The sequence below is a fragment of the Thalia democratica genome, chromosome 5 (assembly GCF_965202585.1).
Source record: "Thalia democratica chromosome 5, ktThaDemo2.hap1.1, whole genome shotgun sequence".
Taxonomy (NCBI): Eukaryota; Metazoa; Chordata; class Thaliacea; order Salpida; family Salpidae; genus Thalia; species Thalia democratica.
The window spans coordinates 75,494,916-75,514,230 of record NC_139169.1 but is presented as its reverse complement, the minus strand read 5'-3'; the positions used below and the strand labels follow the sequence as shown (position 1 = coordinate 75,514,230).

General features: G+C 24.9%; 1 protein-coding gene and 1 non-coding gene across 2 annotated transcripts; both read left to right on the top strand.

The window, feature by feature from the left end:
* Positions 1 to 1,894: 1,894 nt before the first annotated feature.
* Positions 1,895 to 14,920, top strand: LOC145836901 (ileal sodium/bile acid cotransporter-like). The gene is made up of 10 exons (XM_082944674.1): positions 1,895 to 2,075; positions 2,678 to 2,802; positions 3,632 to 3,767; positions 4,554 to 4,672; positions 7,053 to 7,144; positions 7,395 to 7,493; positions 9,251 to 9,376; positions 9,705 to 9,848; positions 11,662 to 11,820; positions 14,738 to 14,920. The coding sequence occupies exons 1-10, from the start codon at positions 2,038 to 2,040 to the stop codon at positions 14,918 to 14,920; spliced, it is 1,221 nt and encodes a 406-aa protein (XP_082800800.1). The 5' UTR covers positions 1,895 to 2,037.
* On the top strand, positions 14,707 to 14,904 carry LOC145837308 (small nucleolar RNA U3). Its single transcript, XR_014369946.1, has one exon. It is a non-coding gene; the product is annotated as a small nucleolar RNA U3 (small nucleolar RNA).
* Positions 14,921 to 19,315: the final 4,395 nt, after the last annotated feature.

The window sequence follows — 19,315 nt, the reverse complement described above, 5'->3', positions numbered from 1 at the left end:
GCTTTTTATATTTGAAACCACCATAAAGTTGAAAAACCAAAGAGTAAATTCCTAATATATCAGATTGTGGTTTTTAAAATTGCTATGAAAACATATAAAATAATCTTAAACTTTTGCTTTTATTCAATTGGTATGTTGGAGAATTAAAAACTGCAAAAATTTCTTTATATTTTTTTTGTTGACAAAGCATTTTTTTTAGTTTAAAAAAAAAATTAAGCTTTTGTTTATGTTTTAGTTGCCTGATAAAAGTCTAGATAAAACTTTCTTAAACAGATACTAAAATATAATTTATATCAATAGCTTTTTTAAACAGTATTTTTTGGTGAATTTTTTAGTTGTTAACAAACAGCCTTTGATCTCGGTAGTGCTTTGCAAGTTCAAGTAAAAACTAAAATAGAACTAGATAAAATAATTAAATTAAACAATAAAGTTTGTTCATTGAATAAAAAAAAGCATTTCATTTCACGTGAGTACAACTTATGAAGTTTTGGTAGCTTATAAATTTGTTTATTAGTTTTTTAATTTATAATTTTGTTAGCTTATAAATTTGTTTATTAGTTGTATTTGGGAGTTTATAATAAGCTTGCATGATTCTCAGAAGCTCAAAAAAGTATCTGTTAAAAAAATACAAATTTATGATTATTTGTTTAGTTTAATTGTAAAATTACACGCTTTCAAACAAACCATTGATCTTCATATAGACTGAATAGAATTTTGTTTAAAAAAATTATACATAAATTTAAAACCAGTAAAACTAAATCCGAGTTTATCTCTTCAAAAAAGATAGCTCTAGTTACTGATATTTTCTAATCGATTTTTTGAAAGTTTAAAATTTTTAAGTTAGTTTTACGTTTTTTTTTTTTGTTATATTTAAACCAAATTCCAATATTTAAAAAGAAAGATTAGTATTTATAATCTTAGAACTAAAATTTATGTATTTCTTTTTTTTTTTTGTTATAAGTTGTAAATAAGCTATTTTATATAAAAAGTTGTTAAAACTCAAACGAAGCAAAAATACTTTATAAACTATTGACCAGGAAATTTTGTGAAATATAACGTATTTTTACGTAAGCTGTTTGAACACTTTAAATGTTAAGTATTTTTATAAAATCTTTAAATTGTTATTAACGTGGTATAAATTGAACGCGGTTGCGAAATATATTTTTTAGTTACACAAGTAATTTAAATTTTGGTACTCAAGTTTAAAACGTTTGGTATTGCATTTGTTTGTTATATTTTTTGTTATATTTTGTTTTATTTTTCATGAAAGTAATTAAGTTTTTTTTTTCTCGACCATTTTTTTTTTCAAAACTGTTTACCTTGAAAAATTATAACATAGTTCAATTATTTACAAATAAACATTTTTTTGACATAATTCACTGTTTACATACTAAAAAGTTGAACAAACTCTCATCACTTACAGTAGCACAAAAACTTTTGTCACAAAATCTTTTGTCTTATAATTTTGTAAAATGAACTTTAAAAAAAACGCAATTAAGGCATTTCGAGGGTTATATTTTTCATAAAATATCTACAAATTTTTAGAAAAAAAAATTGTAACTAGAGTTTTATGGGCTATTGACCTTTAAAATTTTCAACATTTAAATTTGTTTACATGCAACATTTTTTTTCGACATAGTTCACTTTTTACGCACTAAAAGTTGAACAAACTCTCATTACTCACAGTAGCACAAAAACTTTTGTCACAAAAACTTTTGTCACCAACAATTGTGTTTTGAACTTGCCACTTTAGAACCGCGCAAATAAAACTTCCTTTCACCAAATTCACACCAAACAAAGGTGCAAGTCGACCTTGTTCAAACAAAAACCCTCGAAATCCCTTTCCAGACGATTGATTATTTTACTACTTCGGTACTACGGTCAGCTCACAAAAATGTAATTTATTTAGCTTTTTTCTATTTTTTCAATTCAAAACAAAACAGTGGAAGCATGTGCTGCTGAGTTCAGTTTGTTTTGAATGCGATAAGCGACACTTGAAATACCTTGCAATAAAAACAACACACATTGTGGTGAAATATGGTTTCAACGGAAAACCTACTGTTTGGGTTCACTACGTTAGTTCAATTGTTTATTCGGTTGTGGTTTGAGTGTTAGGTGTATAAAAGTATATAGTTTATGTAAAAATTTATCTAATTTTTATTTCATAAAATAAAAACTACCATATTAAATATTATTTAAAGATTTTTTTTCAAGAAGAACTTAACTTTTTTATGTAGATTTTTTTATTGTGTTTAATAAAAAACTTGATTATTAATATGTTATTATTTTTATAACATTTAAGGATACAAAAGTTAAAATATAAGTACAGCGTATAAATGAACATTTTTGTTTTGAAAATATTTATTTCTATAAAGCGTTTCAGTAAAATGTTTTTTAAACTTTTTTTATAAGTTTTAGCAACTAATTTGTTTGTTTTAGTTTCTGATTTACACTTGAGAAACTTTATGGTTTTAAAATTTGTTTACTTTTGTTAAAGTTTAATGTAAAGTTATAAACAAAGTAGCATCTAATAAAGTTTACCATGTCATTTTTTTAATATAAAAGTAAAAATAAAGTAATTTATTCACTAAAGTTTGTAACTGAAGCAATACAATTTGTTTGAAACTAAAGTTCACTTAAGTTAGAATAAATAAGTACTGTTAATATTAATAAAAAGGGCAATAACATGCGTGGGAATGATTGGAATTGGAGCTACAACAGACTACAGAATAGTACTAAAGTACATGAAGAAACCAACAGCGTACCTAACCGGAGTTTTGACTCAAATATTTCTAATGCCTTGTTAGTATTTGTATATAAAAAATGTGTTTTGTATGTAATAAAGTTTAAAATTTTTCAAAAATAAAAGTGCAAATATTGTATCTTATATGTAAATAATTTTTCAGTATTTCCTAAAAAAATCAAACTTTAGTTTTTTTTTCTACTTATGTACTATTTTCGCTTTAAAGATAGTTCAGTACAGGTTTTATAGAATGGAAACATTTTTTGAACTTGAATTTTGTAAAGCAAAAGCTACTAATTATTTATTTAACTGTACAACATTTTTTACAATAAGCATAGTGTAAAAAGCTTGTATTTTTCATCAATCTTGGCTAATTAATTAGATAATCAAACCTAGAGTATTAGCGTGGGCAGAGTTATGATCTTAATATACCTAAACTCAATACTTTAAGACTACTAGCTGTACAGCATTATTGATAAGTTTATAATGTAGTCGTAATATTATACAATCTGTTCCATTCATTATAGTGTGTTTTTGATGATACCAATTAAAAAACACAGTCATATTGCCAATAGTTTCTGTAAAAATTGATAAAAATTTACATTAAACTTAATAAGCACAACTACCACTTTTTATTCTACTTTTTAATGTAATAGTAAAATATGAACACCTTAGAAACTAATTTAATTAAGTATGATGATATGTATTTTAATAGTTACTTATAACAACACATCACTAGACATATGCGTATATTGAGCACAGTACGTTGTTTTCAATTGTTTTTGATGGTATTTACTTATATCACAGTACTGGCGTAGACAGTATTTCTGTTTAAACCAATAATAACTTTTGATAAATGTAATAATGTTTATACAACATCTAACGCAGTACTAGCGTGGGCAGTAACAGAAATGGTGCGACTGGACAAATGGCGCCAACTAGTGGTCATGATACAAGGGTGTTCCCCGGGAGGAAATATTTCTAACATCGTTGTTTACTGGATGGGAGGAATTACTGATCTTAGGTTTAAAAATTATTTATAAATTTATTTTTTTAATTAATAAATAGTTTAAACACTGTGGTTTACTGACCTCAGGTTTGAAATAAATACATAAGACATCGTTTAAAGCTCGGAGAATAAAATAAAAAAACAATAATTGAAATGCAAAATTTTTAATATTGTTATTTTAACTTAAAAAAAGTTTTAGTTTTTTAAAAGTTTTTGTTTTACCATAGTATGTTTTGGTTATAACTGTTCTACACTCTTTCTTCAGTTCTAAATTTTACACTCTTTCTTTTCTTCAAATTCTTTCTAAATTCTATAAAAGGTTGAAGCAAGTCGATCAAAATAAGAGTTTACTGGCCTATGTACAAAACAAAATGACAAAGTAGCGATGACTGATTTTTTTGTAAAAATTTTTATTGCAAAGTTTTAGCGCTTTCAAACATAAAAAATAAGTTTGAATTAAATGCTTAAAATATGCTAAACAAGTATTGTTTCTTAATTTAGAATACAATCAAAATATATACATAATTTAAGCTACACCTAAAAAGTGAAAGGTAACAATTAGTTATTACTGTTGTTTTGCTTATTACTGTCAAATGTTATTAATTAGTTAAATTTAATAATTTGAACGGTTTGTAATGTCTTAAAAACAATATTATCACTTAAATCTATATCTAAAAACATTACAGATAACTATATACTAGTTATAACACAGTATAGCAATGACTTGCACACCAACGATACTCTTGGTGTCAAGTATACTCTAAATTAAATTAAAATAAAAACAAGCAAAAAATTCTACAGCGTAGCAATGACTTGCACAACAACCATATTAGGTCTTGGTATGATGCCATTGTGGTTGTACATATTTTCCAAGGTTACCAGTCCTGAAACTGGACTGTTGGTTCCGTTCGGTAACCTAGGTTGGTTGTTTTTATATATAACATATATTCCAAAGTTACCAGTCATAAAATAGATTACTGGTTCCATTCGTGAGTTTTATTTTAATGTGTAACAAACTTTTCAAAGTAACCAGTTTAGAAACTGGACTGTTAGTTCCATTCGGAAATCTCGGTGTGTTGTTTGTTACCAACTTCTTAGGTGTTTTTTCAATCAGTAAGAAATTTACTTGTTGCTTTTGTAAGAAGTTCTGTAAACAATATCTTTCAAAACGCTTCTGAGTCTTAAGTAGTAAAATTGTTAAGAATAAGAAAAAAATAACAATAGTTTTGTGAAGCTAACCAATAAATTAATAATATTTTTTTGTAAAGATGATTAAGTTTCTAATTGTTTTACATTAGTTTTTTCTTCGTAAAATTTTATAAGTCTAAGCTTAAGTTAAAAAAAAAGTTATTTCTAAAATTCATATTTTATTTATACTGCATAATTTTACTTTAGTATATATATTTATACTGTTTCTAAATTAATTGTTTTCTCGGAAACATATCCTCTGTCTTTAAGAGATTATACGACGTAAAAAAAACAGTTTAAAATAACTTAAATGTATCATATGTCATCCGAACGTTTGAAAAGGTTTTTGTTACACACACCACTATCAAAAATATTAAATATTTTCAACGCTATTCTTTTTTGTTACAAATACTAACATTATAATTTTTTGTTAAAAAAAGTTATTAACTTTATTTAATTAATCGCTTCTACTACAAAGAACATCAAAAAAAAAATGTTGTAAAAGTTTTTCTTTAAAACAGTAATTACTTAAAATCATTTAAATTTAAAAATAAATCTTATTAACATTAATTTTTTGTATAGCATTTATTAACTAATCTATATTAATTTTTTATTAAATTTTAGTGATTTAAGTTGTTATTAGAATGTACTTTCGTACTTCTAAACGTCATTTAATACACTTTTTTAACAAAATTAAAATAACAAAAACTAAAAGTTTATAAATATAAGCACGCTTAACAACAGTACATTATTTTATATGCAACTACGTAAAAACAATAAATCAAGCTAGGTATGGTCATTTGTTATTAGTGTGGTTTATTTGTTTTGGCTGGCTATTATTCTAAACAACGCTGCTTAGTCAGGGTGTACTTATCAAACTATTCATAAGCAGTAGTATAATCATTAAAAGCTTGTTGTTGCAAAATTTTAAACTTACTACTTTTCATTTGTAATTTTTTTTTTTGCTATATTTGTATATTTGTCAAAGCACAATTCAAAAGTTTGTTGTTACAACCATTGATGGTATCTTTGTTTTTTTTTTAACCGACCACAAGTTCTAAACAGCTTTTAAAACACGCGAAAGTTTACAAAATGTTCACCAAGAATTTTTTTGGTATTGCATCAATGTTTCTGCTCTGCAATACGACAAAGATGGTTTTAGATTACATAACTTTTTTTTCTGAAACTGTCAAGGTTTTTGCTTTTGAAGTTTTTTAACTGCAATAGTTTTTGACTTGAGCAATTTGTAGAAAAACTAATGGTTTTTAATTTTTTAGTTGTTGTTTCAATCGGTATTTATGATTTTGCTTTGATATTTTCTTTAATCTATATTTATACTGTTGTCGATTTTGCATATAAAGTCTTGTTAATAAAATAAATATTTTTCAACAATTCGTTTACAAAGTTTAAGCCTATATAACTGTTTGCTGTTATTTAAAACCTTGTATAGTATTATAAGTTCTATTGAAATATATTAAGTTGTATAAAACCAGTTTTCATATAATATATTCATAAAATTCACTTTAAAAGTGTAAAAACCTTTAATTTGAAGTTTAAGAATAACAATATAAATCTAAGCTTTACTTAAGTTTATTACGTAACTTGTCCTAATGAAAATACTAAAACACTTAAGTTTGCTTAACCGGAAAAACCTGATTATAATTTACAGTAAATTTCTACAGATAAAATCAACTAAAAACCGTTTCAAATACGTTTCAATCCCTTAAAACTAAAACGTTGCCTAAAAGTCAATATTTATGAGTGACAAGTATTTTAACAAGATGTTTTTAAATATAACATATAAAATTTAAATCTATTTTTATGAAATTTTATTTCAATGTTCCCCACAAAAGCTTATAAAACCTGAAAAAACACTAACAGAATATCAAGTTTGTTACGTAAAGAAGTTCGTGTACACTTTATTTTTTAAGTGAAATATTAACTAAAAAATGTAAGTTTTAAACTGCTTATCTTCTATCTTTAATATCATAATGTATTTGTAAAACTAAAAGACTTTTAAAATAGAATTTGACTGATATTAAAAATTACCAAATTTTTTTTTTTATGTTTTAAAATATTTATAAAAACTTTCAATAATTACAACTATTCTAGGAATTACATTGGGTAGCCTAATACCTCCAATTCTAATTGGAATGCTTGTCAATGCAAAATGTTCAAAAAGAACCACTACAATCGTTTCTAAAGTAATTTTATTTGTTTTTTTTCCGAAATCATATTTTCCAAATGTATCAACTATATATCTAGTTATGTTTATACTTATAATTTAGATTATTTATCAAACTTTTTTTGTTGGTTTAGACATTATATAACTTTTTTTAACTTTTTATGGTACAATTTAAAACCTTATGGCAAAAAATTATACTTTTTGAGTTTTATTTAAAATATGATGCTTATATATTGGCACTGATATAAAAATTAAACAAGTTTTATTAGGCATGCATCTTGTTTGGCTCAGTAGGCATAGTCGTAATCACAATAGTATCTACTGTCGTAAGAAAAATTCCCTGGGATATAAGTTGGAAAATGATTTTGGTGAGTATTTAAATTTATTTATTTATTTATTTTTGCTACTCAAGTTCTGCTTGAGCTTGCAGTTATTTTTGCTTTTCTAACTAAGCATTAAGTAAAATAAAATAGACGTTCAAGTTTTGTAGTTTTTCAAGTAATACGTTCTTCGAATCATAAAAATTTAGTTGGTTACATAAAAAAACAAAATAGTTTGAATAAATAAAAAAGTGTATATTTTTGAACAGAAATATTTAAAGTTTCTTATGCCTTTTCTTTAGTTGTCAGATAAAATTCAGCTTTAAGTTAATTGAACTTTCAACGACCTTTACAATATTTCAACTTTAAAAACTGCAAAAACGTGTTGCAAACAAAAGTATTAAAGTTTTCAATAAAGTTGTACAATGAACGGGTATTAATCAATTAAAGAAAAAAATATATAGCAAATAAATTTTTGTGGGTTTTTAACATTTTTTTATTAGTTAAGCGTTAACTTTGACCGATAAGAAATTTGGTAATATCGAAGCACTATTCTTCCAAAAGCATATAAAATTCTTTCTGTTACATAAGATAAACAGAAGTAAAATATGTTTAACGAGGGATACTTTATCGATTAAAATAATTTTAATGATCTTTTTTTGTTTTAAAGTTCTCTAACACCTTAACTTTAGTTAAACTTTTAAGCGTCCATACAAAATGTTCTAAAATTCAAACATGTAAGCATTTGTTGTTAACAATGGTCAAAAAATTTCTCAATAAAAAATATAACAATGAACACGTTTTAACGGGTCGTAATCAATCACATATAGCAAATATTTTGTAAGTATAAAAGTAAACCATGTTTAAATTTTCAACTTTTCTGACTTATAATCCTGTCTTCTTTTATCAATTTAAGCCAGTTTAAGTGTGCAAAAAAACTTGACACTAAAAGCTTTTAAATTTTGATAGGTGTTTTATAAAAGAGCTTACGTTGTTTATTATGGTTTTTCGCTTTCAAACTTTCAAGTTTAAGTTTACTTGGGTGAGCGAACAAACCTCACTTAAGTTTACAAACTTTTATAAGTTATTCTGATTTAAAAGCTTGGCGAAATACTTTGCTTTTTATTTTTATTCTTCTTTACATACTGTATACAAATATGAAAGTAAGTGAAGATCTAAAACTGCTCGTTGTAGATTGTTAATTTACTTTCAAAAGTAAACTACAGTCTACAAAGTTTTAAAAGAACTTTAAACGATAGGATTTAGTATAAAGTTTTCTATTACTAAAGTAATGAGTTTAGTTTGAATACTTTTCAAATTATAAATTAATAGTTTATCAGACAATAATATTAATTTGCTTAAGTCTGTTCGTATTCCTACTCTAGTTTTTTTTCTTCTAAATATTAGTATTCTATCATTTTGAAAGTTATGAAAAAGTTTTAAATTTAGTTACATAAACGAGTAATTATACTATCACTATTTCATTATTTCAATAAAAGTTTGATATTTTTTTAAATTCTAATAAAATCTCAATAAACTCAATTATTTTTACCAAAACAAGTAGTAGTCTTGCTTACACTGTTCAGCTTCATCCGTGGCTACTTCATGTTTAATTTAACTACTTTTATTTTGCATTAAGTAAAAATAAAACCGTTTAGCTAGAATCTAAAAACCAGCTGATAATTTTACTTAAAGTGCTTTTATTAAGATCAATATGTTATCAAGAAATATTTAAGCAATAAGTTATTAAAGCAAAATATAGAAGCATGCATTTAGCATATAAGAAAACTAATTAACACAAACAGGTAGTAGTCCTACTTCCGCTCTTCGGCTTCATTCTCGGCTACCTCATCACAAAGTTCCCGTTCTTGGGACTTTCTCGTCGAGTTTCAAGAACAGTGGCCACAGAGGTCGCCCTTCAGAACGCGCAGGTTTTTTAACTTTTATTATTGTTTTATTATATTTTTTTATTTTACTCATTTTAATACTATTTTATTTACACTTTTTTCTATTATTTTTTTAATTTTTTCCAGAATTTTTTTCATTACCTAAAACAACCGGTTGTTTATACTGAGCAACCATTTTTAGTTTAAATAGTACTTGTAATTAACAAGGTTATCTATTGTTCAGTTAATTCAATTTATGCTTAGTAAGATAACTTACATAAAAGCACACAAAATAATATTTTAAAAATTGGGACCAACTATGTCGTAACTTACTTTTAATCAAGTTTATTTTGATAATTATCATCCATCGAAGGTGGCGGCTTCCGTGGTGCAGGGGAGTTTTGCGACGAATCTGGCCGTTTTAGCGGTGATGATCTCATTTCCACTGATGTACTATCTGGCACAGTGCACCTACAGTGTCGTGTTTGTCCTTGTTTATAAGCTACTGAAGAGAAAGGTGATTTTTACTTGGTCACTATTAATTTAAGTAGTATTAAACTATTATTAAAGAAGTTATTTAATAATCTGTGGTGTTTGTGTTGCTTTATAAATTGTCGAAGAAAAATTTGAGTTTGCTTTTAATTAAGAATATGTTTTTAAACTTTTGTTATCATTATTAAAAGTCCTTATTATTAAACGCTTTTTTTAAGATACTAAAGCAGGTTTATTTTTATTTGTTAGAAATAAACAGGTCTTAAAAAGTTTAGTCTAAGGAACTTGTGTATGAAAAAACCTATAGGTACTCTATGGGTACTATTATTACCTTCCGGGCCAATATAACTGTTACTATAAATATTAAACTAACAATTTTTTATTTGGTACGGATTGTGCTTCCTTATAAGCTTTTAAAATGAGGTTTATTCTTTTATATTTTTTACAATCATTTCAACCTATGTTTGTTACTCCGTACTGTATAAGCTTCATAGTAAGCTTCTAATAAAAGAGTTATATTTTCTTTTTATGGTTCTTTATACTAGATTTCACTATATTCTAGTTTTTAATTTATAAATAAATCTATATTTAGAATAGAAAAGTAATGTTTTTATATTTAGTTAATGTTTTATAGTAAATAAGATTATAGTTTTAAATACTCTTACTAATTTTTATAAAAGTTGTACAATTTTAACGTTCTAAAATATTTATTTTTTCAAGCTTAAAAAATTTGTGCAGTGTTTTTTTCTAATACAAGAATGTTAGTTTTTAATTGTTAAAATAAATATTTGTTAAAAGTGCTTGAGCGTTCATTTACAAGAGCTGAAATTGTTTAGAAGCTTATTAATTCTAACTTAACTATTAAAACTTTATTTTGAAAGTTTGTATAATTTGTTTGTTAGTAAATAAATATTCTTGTAAAATAATAACTTTATTTAAAGTTGTTTCATTTGATTTTTTTTAATTTTAGAAAAGTTTTTCAAACGGGTTTAGCTGCAAACTGTTTTTAAAAAGTTGCTATTTAAATGAGTTACAGACTATTGAACTTTAAATGTAGAAATTACTGTAAGTCATTTGGATATGATTTAAGTTTATAATTTTTTTAATTTTTAAGCATATAAAGTTATTTTGGCAACATTAAAAGAAAGTTCATATTTGCTATTGTAAGTAGATACTACAGTAGGAAGAACTAATACTCATATTATTACTAACTGTTTTTTGTAAACTCAATTTATTTCGATAGCTAAAGAACTAAAAGTATTAATATCCAAACTTACAAAATTATACTTCTCAAATTGTCATTAAGGCATTTCTTTTATTACACATCAGTTTTAACTCCATAAGTCTTGTGTGATACTAAAGTTCATAAATTTACTTTAAACTAAAAGAAATGTAACTAAATTGTTATCATAGTAAACATTAAGTAATCTGTTTTTTTAGTATATAGACGACTATTGTTTAAAAAACCTTAAGCTATAATTACCATGGAAAGTATGTCAATAAGTTTATTAAATTTTAAAAAGTCAATTTAATTTAAGTATATTAACCTTCGTATCTTGCATCTAAAAATCTAAACTTACTCATGTGGTAAATTACTGTTGTGTGTTCTGAATAATAGCTTCATTTTATATACTTGCTTCTCTTATATATTTTTTGTCAATGTAAATATAAAAAGTAAATTACTTAAACTTTTTACAAACTTGTTTTGTTTTTAAACTGATATATTTTGAATAAACATTGATAAATTACTTAACTAAATTGCTAATTGATTTTTTGTAATATACCGTCTTATTTTTAAATAAATTTTTAGTTTTAATTCAATTATTTATATTTTTCAGGGCTATTTTACCGATGAAGATGATGAAATAAACGCTGAGAGGGAAAACAGTAGTGACGTAATAGAGAACAAATATGTTGAAAACAATGATGAGATGCACAACAAAAAACTTCCTAATGTCAACTACGCCTTTGAACCTGATGAACACCAAAAAACTAAAGTTTGAAATTGAAAAAATATCTTTTTAGTTCTGCTTCTTAGGTGTAGAGTACAAAAAGCATCTTAATGAAAAACTAACTAATTATAATTAGATAAGTATTAAAATAAAACTTCAATAATTAATTAAATCTAGTTCTTGAAGCTCAATTTGATTTTTTATACTAAATAGTTTTCTTTAAGTATTAGTTTACTCTACTATATGTTTCTACGGTTCTGATTTTAAAAATTCACTATTGCCTAAACTTACATGTACAAGTTCAAAATATTTTTATTTAGAAAATATTTTTAAAACGTTTATACAACTGTTAATTTTTTAGTTTATTCGAAAAATAACAACAAAATGCATGGTTTATAATGTATAATTTTCAAGACTAAAATAGTTTCATTTAATACTTAAAGTGTTTTATTTCAATAATATAATATAAAAATAACTGTCAACCAAAGTTTATTTTTCTTTTTTAACTCAAACATAGTTTTGTAATTTTTCTTTCAATCTGTTATTTGCTGTAAAGATATTTTTCTATTTTGAGGGCTGCCAAGTTTGTATCATAAACATTTTGGTTAGATTTTTTTTGAGCAAGTTATACATGTTTATTTTAAATATTTGTAGTTAAACTTTATTCTACCTTTTTTATGTTTTTTAGTATACAGTTTTAGACAAATATACTCTTTTGTAACAGTCGTTAATAACTTTAAATAAAAGCGTACAACTAGTTAAAGTTAACGTATTATAGAAAAAAGTATTTGCTACTAAAATCGTCTTGAATTTAAACACAACTGTTAATTTAAGAAAAAAAAATAATTTAAACTTATTTTTGAAAATGATTTTCGTTCTTCTCATCCAAAAAAATGTAACATTGAATTTGTTAAGTTATATATTTATTATTTTTCTTTATTAACTTAACCAAAAATAGCATACAAAGCATATTAAATCATCTTTCATAGTACAATGAAATTAAAATTCAATGCATAACTATTTTTTTTTCTCTTCGTGTCAAAAAAAAATAAAGAAGAAATTATCTACTACTTTTTTTATTATTTAAAGTTTGAAAGAGTTAAGGCTAAAACTAAACCGATACTACATAATACTACAATTAACTGACCCCCGAAGTATATGAACTTTTGATAATCTTAATTTACTAAGTAACATATGTTTTTGCTGCATAAACTACAAACCTATAAAAATCACTTTAGAATCGGTTGTAAAAAGTCTTTTAGTGTTTGAAAGCTTCTTTAGTTAGAAAGTAACTCAATCTGTTTATGATTTTTTAATCACTAAGTGATAGCAACTCTTTATAATAACAATAACTTTATAGTATTTTTTAGTATAATTTTTTTATAAACTGAAGTTAGTACACAATGTATATGTTTTAGAAAAGAAATTTTAAAAGTTTATTTAGTTTTTTATGTGACTATCTTCAAATTGAAATATATGAAATTGAAATGAATACAAAAAAATTGCTATGTTTCTTTTTTTATTTTAAAAACAGAGGACAAAAAGTCAAAATGAATCTAACAAAAAGTATTATAGTTAAGTGTGTTCAATATAAGCTTCCTCATATATTTATTTAGTTGAAATCGTTCTAAAATTGAAATGAAAATTACTCATAGTACGTCTTTTTGTATCAATTTTAATTTTTCAACTAAAATAAATGTTTAGATATCAAGGCTTAACTTTTTGTACTTATTAAAGCTTATAGTTTTTTAAGTACTTTATTTTGTGAACTAAAAATAAAAAGCTGCTGTATTTACTAATCGTGTTTTAACAAGTCTATTTTAAACTGTTACCAAAATATTTTGTATTAAATTTATTAAATATTTGATACTGTACTTAGTTAAAATAAAACCAATAATACTATATTTAAGCATTATTTTATACTTTTTTTACCAAAAGCCGCCTGTAGACTTTTTAAAGTTGACATAGCATTGATAAATTTTTAATGTTGGTATGTATCTCACAAATAACTTTTTCATGTCTAATTAAGTTATTTTTCTTTATTGATATTATTAGAATGTTATTAAAATATGATACTCAGTTCAGATAGTTATGTTAGCCTTAAAAACTTTATAACTTAATGATATAGCTTTAGTCTTTTGCGTAGTTTAAGTGTTTTCTGAGAATTTAGTGTAGCAGGGAAAGTTTTGAATATTTAAAAGTATAATAAAACGTGCTTAATAACACTAAAGTATGGATCTTACTAACAATAAATTTGTTGAGAAAATTTAAGTTTAACTCAATACTATTAATATGTAATTATAATTTAATGTTTTTATACAGTAAATTTTATCCTGAAAACTTTCAAAATACCTTTGAAAAGTACTTTATTCAACATTACTACAAAAAAAGACAGTAGTATAAGTTAGGAAGTAATAAAAAAACTGTTTAAAGTTTATCAAAACATGTTATATACTAAATTAGTTTTGTGCTCTCAAAACGTTCAAAAGAAAAATAAACTATATGGTCTTTATTATTAAAACTTCTGTAATTGAAAACAAAATTTACAAAAATATAATATTTGAGCTTAGTTGCGAACTTATGCTAAAAATATTGAAACTCTAAATATTTTTTTGCTTTAGATATCTTGAAGAAATGGTTTTGGTCTTATTTAAAAAAAGAAACAACACTATTGTAAATTTGATGCAGTGTAAATAATTAGTACAAGTTTTGCTAAATCCAAAGAAGTGGGTGTTGTTTTGGTATAAAGTTTCACTTTACTCTGAGTAAAAAGCATTATGAGTTTAAGTAATTAAAGAATAATAATATTCAAATTTTATTTAATAAACTTACGAGCTCTTTTATAACGTCACAACTTAGATCTCTTATAAAGTACCAACCCAGTTGTAGCTTACATTATAAATTATTATTATTTTTTATTTTCATATCTTTCATAACATACTTTTACGAATCATTTATAAAGAAGGTATCTCACGAACGTTGTTTAACAATGATGACAACCTCTCACGATGATGAGTTGATGAGCGGTTCTCTGAGCAGGAGACGACTTCGGCTTCTGGCCGGATGTCGTAATGACTGTTCCGCTGTTGTCATGGCAACAGTGGAGGGGAATCTTTCTTTCTTGTTGATATACAGCCAGCCATGAGGGTCTACTTTGTTGTATTAGTTTTCAGTTGCACAACAACAGGACTCTTATTTTCTTCACTGGACATAAAAACTATGTATTGAAATATTCTTAACTTATTAAAAAAATAAAATACACAAATATTAGAAATCTATAAAATTTCTTTCTTAAACTATGCAAAAACTTCTTGTAAATTTTTTGTTCTTTATAAACTTCTATCAAGTTAAGTAACTAGTTTTTTAAAATCTAGAAAAAATTGTCATATAAAGAAACATATTTTTCTTAAAATAAATTAATATAAATATTTAAGTAAAGGTTTGCTTTAAAAGTTTTTTTGTAAATTATTTTAATTAATGTATGGTTACTTTTACGATGTTCCAGTTCCTCAACAAAACTTTTAAGTGATCCAAGAGGTAAAGATCACATACCCAACAAACACACCATTTGTCTACACGTTCAAATGCTGTTGCTCAAACCTCAATACACTTAGTAAAGAGAACCAGGGAACATGTTCTGAAATGTGTTTTGAATCGTATTAACAATCAACCAAAATCCGTTGGTATTACAACTAAGAACGATATAAAAAAAAATTCTATAACAAAGCACTTAATTAAGAATGCAAAGTGTTACACTTGAGCAACTTCTATAAAAATAAAAAATGTTCTAACGTTTTCAATCTAGTTAAAACTGAATGTAGACTCTTACATACTTACAAGCCAAATTTATTAAAACAATGGAGTTTGGTTACCTTTCCTCTTCATTTTTTATAGTTTCATTAAGCCACTTTTCTGTTCTTTATTTGTATCATTATTTATATTTATTAATTGTTTGAGCTTGAAACTTTGATTATTTTTTTTAGCTGTTGATTGTATTACAAAGCTTTGTAAGTTGAAGTTTTTTTTTCTAGTCAGGGGTCAGCGACCTGCTTCCCATGAAAGGTGCGGACCGAAAACACGCAAATGCGACTTTTTAATAAAAAAATTTACGAAACTTGTACTAAATATTCTGAGAAAGTAAAAACTAAAAAGTTCTCAGGCACAACTGACGTAAAACTTGAAACTTACAATAGATAGTTTGGAAGAGTAAAAATTAGAACTTCATTTGCGGCCAACGAGTATCTTTATTTACGAAATTTGGCTGCGGCCACCAAATGCCTGCCGACCCTATTTTAATTCGTTGCATTTCTACTTTAAAACATCTAAATTTACTTGTTGCTTTATTTACTTTATAAATGGTAATTACAAAAATCAGTTTTGTCTTAATTGAAGGTATAGTCCTCTAATGACTGTTTTTTTTTTTTGATAGTTATTTGTATAAAATATCGAAAAAGTGGTGACCTGTAAAACCAACGAGGTCAAAGCATAAGTTTTTTTACAATAGTTTTAGGTTTTTAAATCCTAAAAATTTTAACAACATAATTTTTGAATATCAGTAAATTTAAAAAGCCTAAACCAGTATATATATATATATCTTAAGTTCAAGAACATGTTTTTTGAATTTAAGTAAACTTTGAAACCTGAACATTATATGTGCCAATTTAAACTTTTTCTGCTTTTTGTCAAGAATTGTAAAGCTATAAAAATTCTACTCTTGATTTATTGATGATGTTAAAATATAAAATCAACTACAGAAAAAACTACTAATAACAAAATCCTCACTTAGTTTAGTGGTTGTAGGTGTTTATTAAAAGTAAATGCACTTTACTTTCTGAACCTTTTGTAACATAAAGAAGATTAAATAAGATGCTATCAAAATTTATTTCTTATTTTTTACTTCGTTTTAACTTCATCCCAAGCAATAAGTACAAACAGAAAGTTTGTTTAAGCAAAATCACGTATGTTTTGTAAAAAAATAAAAATTCTTAAAATCAAAGTTTGTTTTACTTTTTATATTTTTTAAGGTATTCTAAACTACAGATTTTTTTTATCGTTTACATTAAAAATTAAACAAAAAAAAAACTGTTTTTAAATTACTTAAATTATACTGTGGTTCAATTTTAACTGATTTTTATTTTTTTTTTTAAATGTATCATTTTATTGAATCAAATTCTTCCAACGCCTTGTCAAAAGTAACAAAGACACTCTGAACCAAAACACTTCAAATTCTGTTGGTTCCTTTATCCTCAACTCTTATAACAAAATCTTTTACTTTTTCCAACTGATCAGCCAGGTTTTCAACAAATGAAATTTTAAAAAACATTTAAACTTTCTCAAATATTTTTTTAAATGTGCCAAATTGTTGGCATATTTTTTCTTTGCATTGAGAAACGTATAGTAGTTAAACTGTCAATTAAACTTCAACTTGAAATTTGCTGTCACTGCTTCGGCCCAAATCGGCGGTTCTTAACCTTTTTCTTGTTTTACCTATTTTTGGAAGGTTATTACTAAATTTACCCCTTTTTGGAAAGTTATTACCAAATTTACATCCAATATACAAAATTGTGTTTAGTTTTGACGGAAAAAACTAGAATTTTTGAACTTAAAGCTTATTAGATATAAAAAATCGTAAAATATAATTAGCTCATTTAATTTTTAAACAAATTACAGTTAAATACTAACCTATAAATAAAATAAACAATGTGTACATATCCACTTACATAACTTGTAATAATAAAAGTTTACCCCCGGCTTAAGAACCGCCGACCTAAATAGTTGCAATTGACCAGTTTAACTGACTAACAACAGAACAAGTTTTATGCAAAAATTTGAGGTACTATCAGTACTGCTATCACTAGTAGACTCAACTCCTGAGTTAAAAAATCTGCAGGTGCCTGAAACACCCTCCAGAGCCGCTTGTGACTCATGCATGGTTGCCACTGATCAAGCTGAGAAAAATTTCCTGACTTTTTACCAAATATTCCTGACTTTTCTAAATCTGTTTACATTTATAAATTGTTCACTTAGTTTAATAAAGTACTACCCAAACTATTTAATATAAAATCCTTTAATTAAAAAATAATATACTTAAGTAACTTTAAAAAAAAGACATAAAAAAGTAAACTATATATATGTTGTATAAAATATTTCGTCTTATCATTTAGTATAAAATTTGTAACAAATATGTATACTCTTATTTACTTTGAAATTTAAGTTATTCTACAAAAAATACAAACAATAAGTAAACTTAATCTTGGCATATACCTCTCTTATAACTTAATTTATAAATTTAAACAACTTTGAAAAAATTATAAAGAGGTAAAGTAACTTGTTGAATTAAATACTAAACTAACTGCTTAGTTATAAAGAACTCAATTATTTAAACAAAAAACACTTTGATTCTAAAATTATGCTAGATAAACTTTTGTGTATATATCACAGTTTCACTATGGAAGTGTCCTTGCTACAGATCATCAATACTGAAAAGCTTACAAAATATGTTTGTTCAAGTACTTGTTGAATATGTTAATAGAAAAATGTTGCAGTTTTATAAAGGATATTTTATTAATTTATACGAGATGAAGGCATAAGAAAAAAAAAGTTGTAAATTTCTAGGAAAATTTTGAAATTTTTTTCTGACTTTAAAGGACTTTTAATTAATTTTTACCATTTGAAGGATTTGGAAAACAAGGAAATTTGTTAATTTAAATTGACAAAATCTGACTTTTTTTTTAAACCCCCCATTTTTTCCTGACTTTTGTCATTTTTTAAAAATTTTTCCTGATATTTCTTGAATTCCTGACTTTTCCTGACCGAATGGCAACCCTGCTCATGCTTATTTGCTGTGGCTTCTGACAGTACAAGTTCCCATGTAGACACTACCCTTGCACACTTTGCACTAAAACTAAGAGTTATCAGTTTTGTTTTTCTGTAACCAAGATTTGTATCACTGAATTTCACATATGACAAAATATGTCCGCTAATTTTGTTTTTTCTGTCCGCATTTTTACTGTTTAACTCTTAGCTTCATGTGTATAACAATTTTTTCTTATCAAATTTCAATTTTTTCATTTTATGTATAAAGTAGTTCAAAATTTCAGGTTCTACATGAATCTTTTAATGTTCCAGGTTTTTCATGGTATTTTCAAAAAGTACTTTTCAGGTTTTTGTTGCCTAAACTTTAAAATTTCAGGTTTTTCCACGTAAAATTGCTAGCATATAAACAAAAACAAACAGTTTTTCTTAATAATATATCAAAATATTTTCAAGAAATACAACATTACTAAACAAACAATTTCATTAAAAAACTCGATTTTTTTCGTATCGAAATAACTTTAAACAAATAGAATTTAATACACAAAAATATAAAATAAACAAAAATATTGATATAAAATTGTCAGAATTCGAGACTTATACAGCTTTTAAGCGAGGGAACTTATAAAAATATTGTCATTAATTTGTATTAAAATGCTTGTACTAAAAAATGGATTTAATTAAATTCTATAAAAAACATGATTGAAGATTTTTATAAATATTTGAC

Excerpts from the sequence above, each read along its gene's own strand:
- LOC145836901 (XM_082944674.1), top strand. The coding sequence starts at position 2,038 with ATGGTTTCAACGGAAAACCTACTGTTTGGGTTCACTAC. Across the intron at positions 7,145-7,394 it reads CCACTACAATCGTTTCTAAA|GCATGCATCTTGTTTGGCTC; the intron begins GTAATTTTATTT and ends AAGTTTTATTAG. Across the intron at positions 11,821-14,737 it reads ATGAACACCAAAAAACTAAA|AAGGTATCTCACGAACGTTG; the intron begins GTTTGAAATTGA and ends TCATTTATAAAG.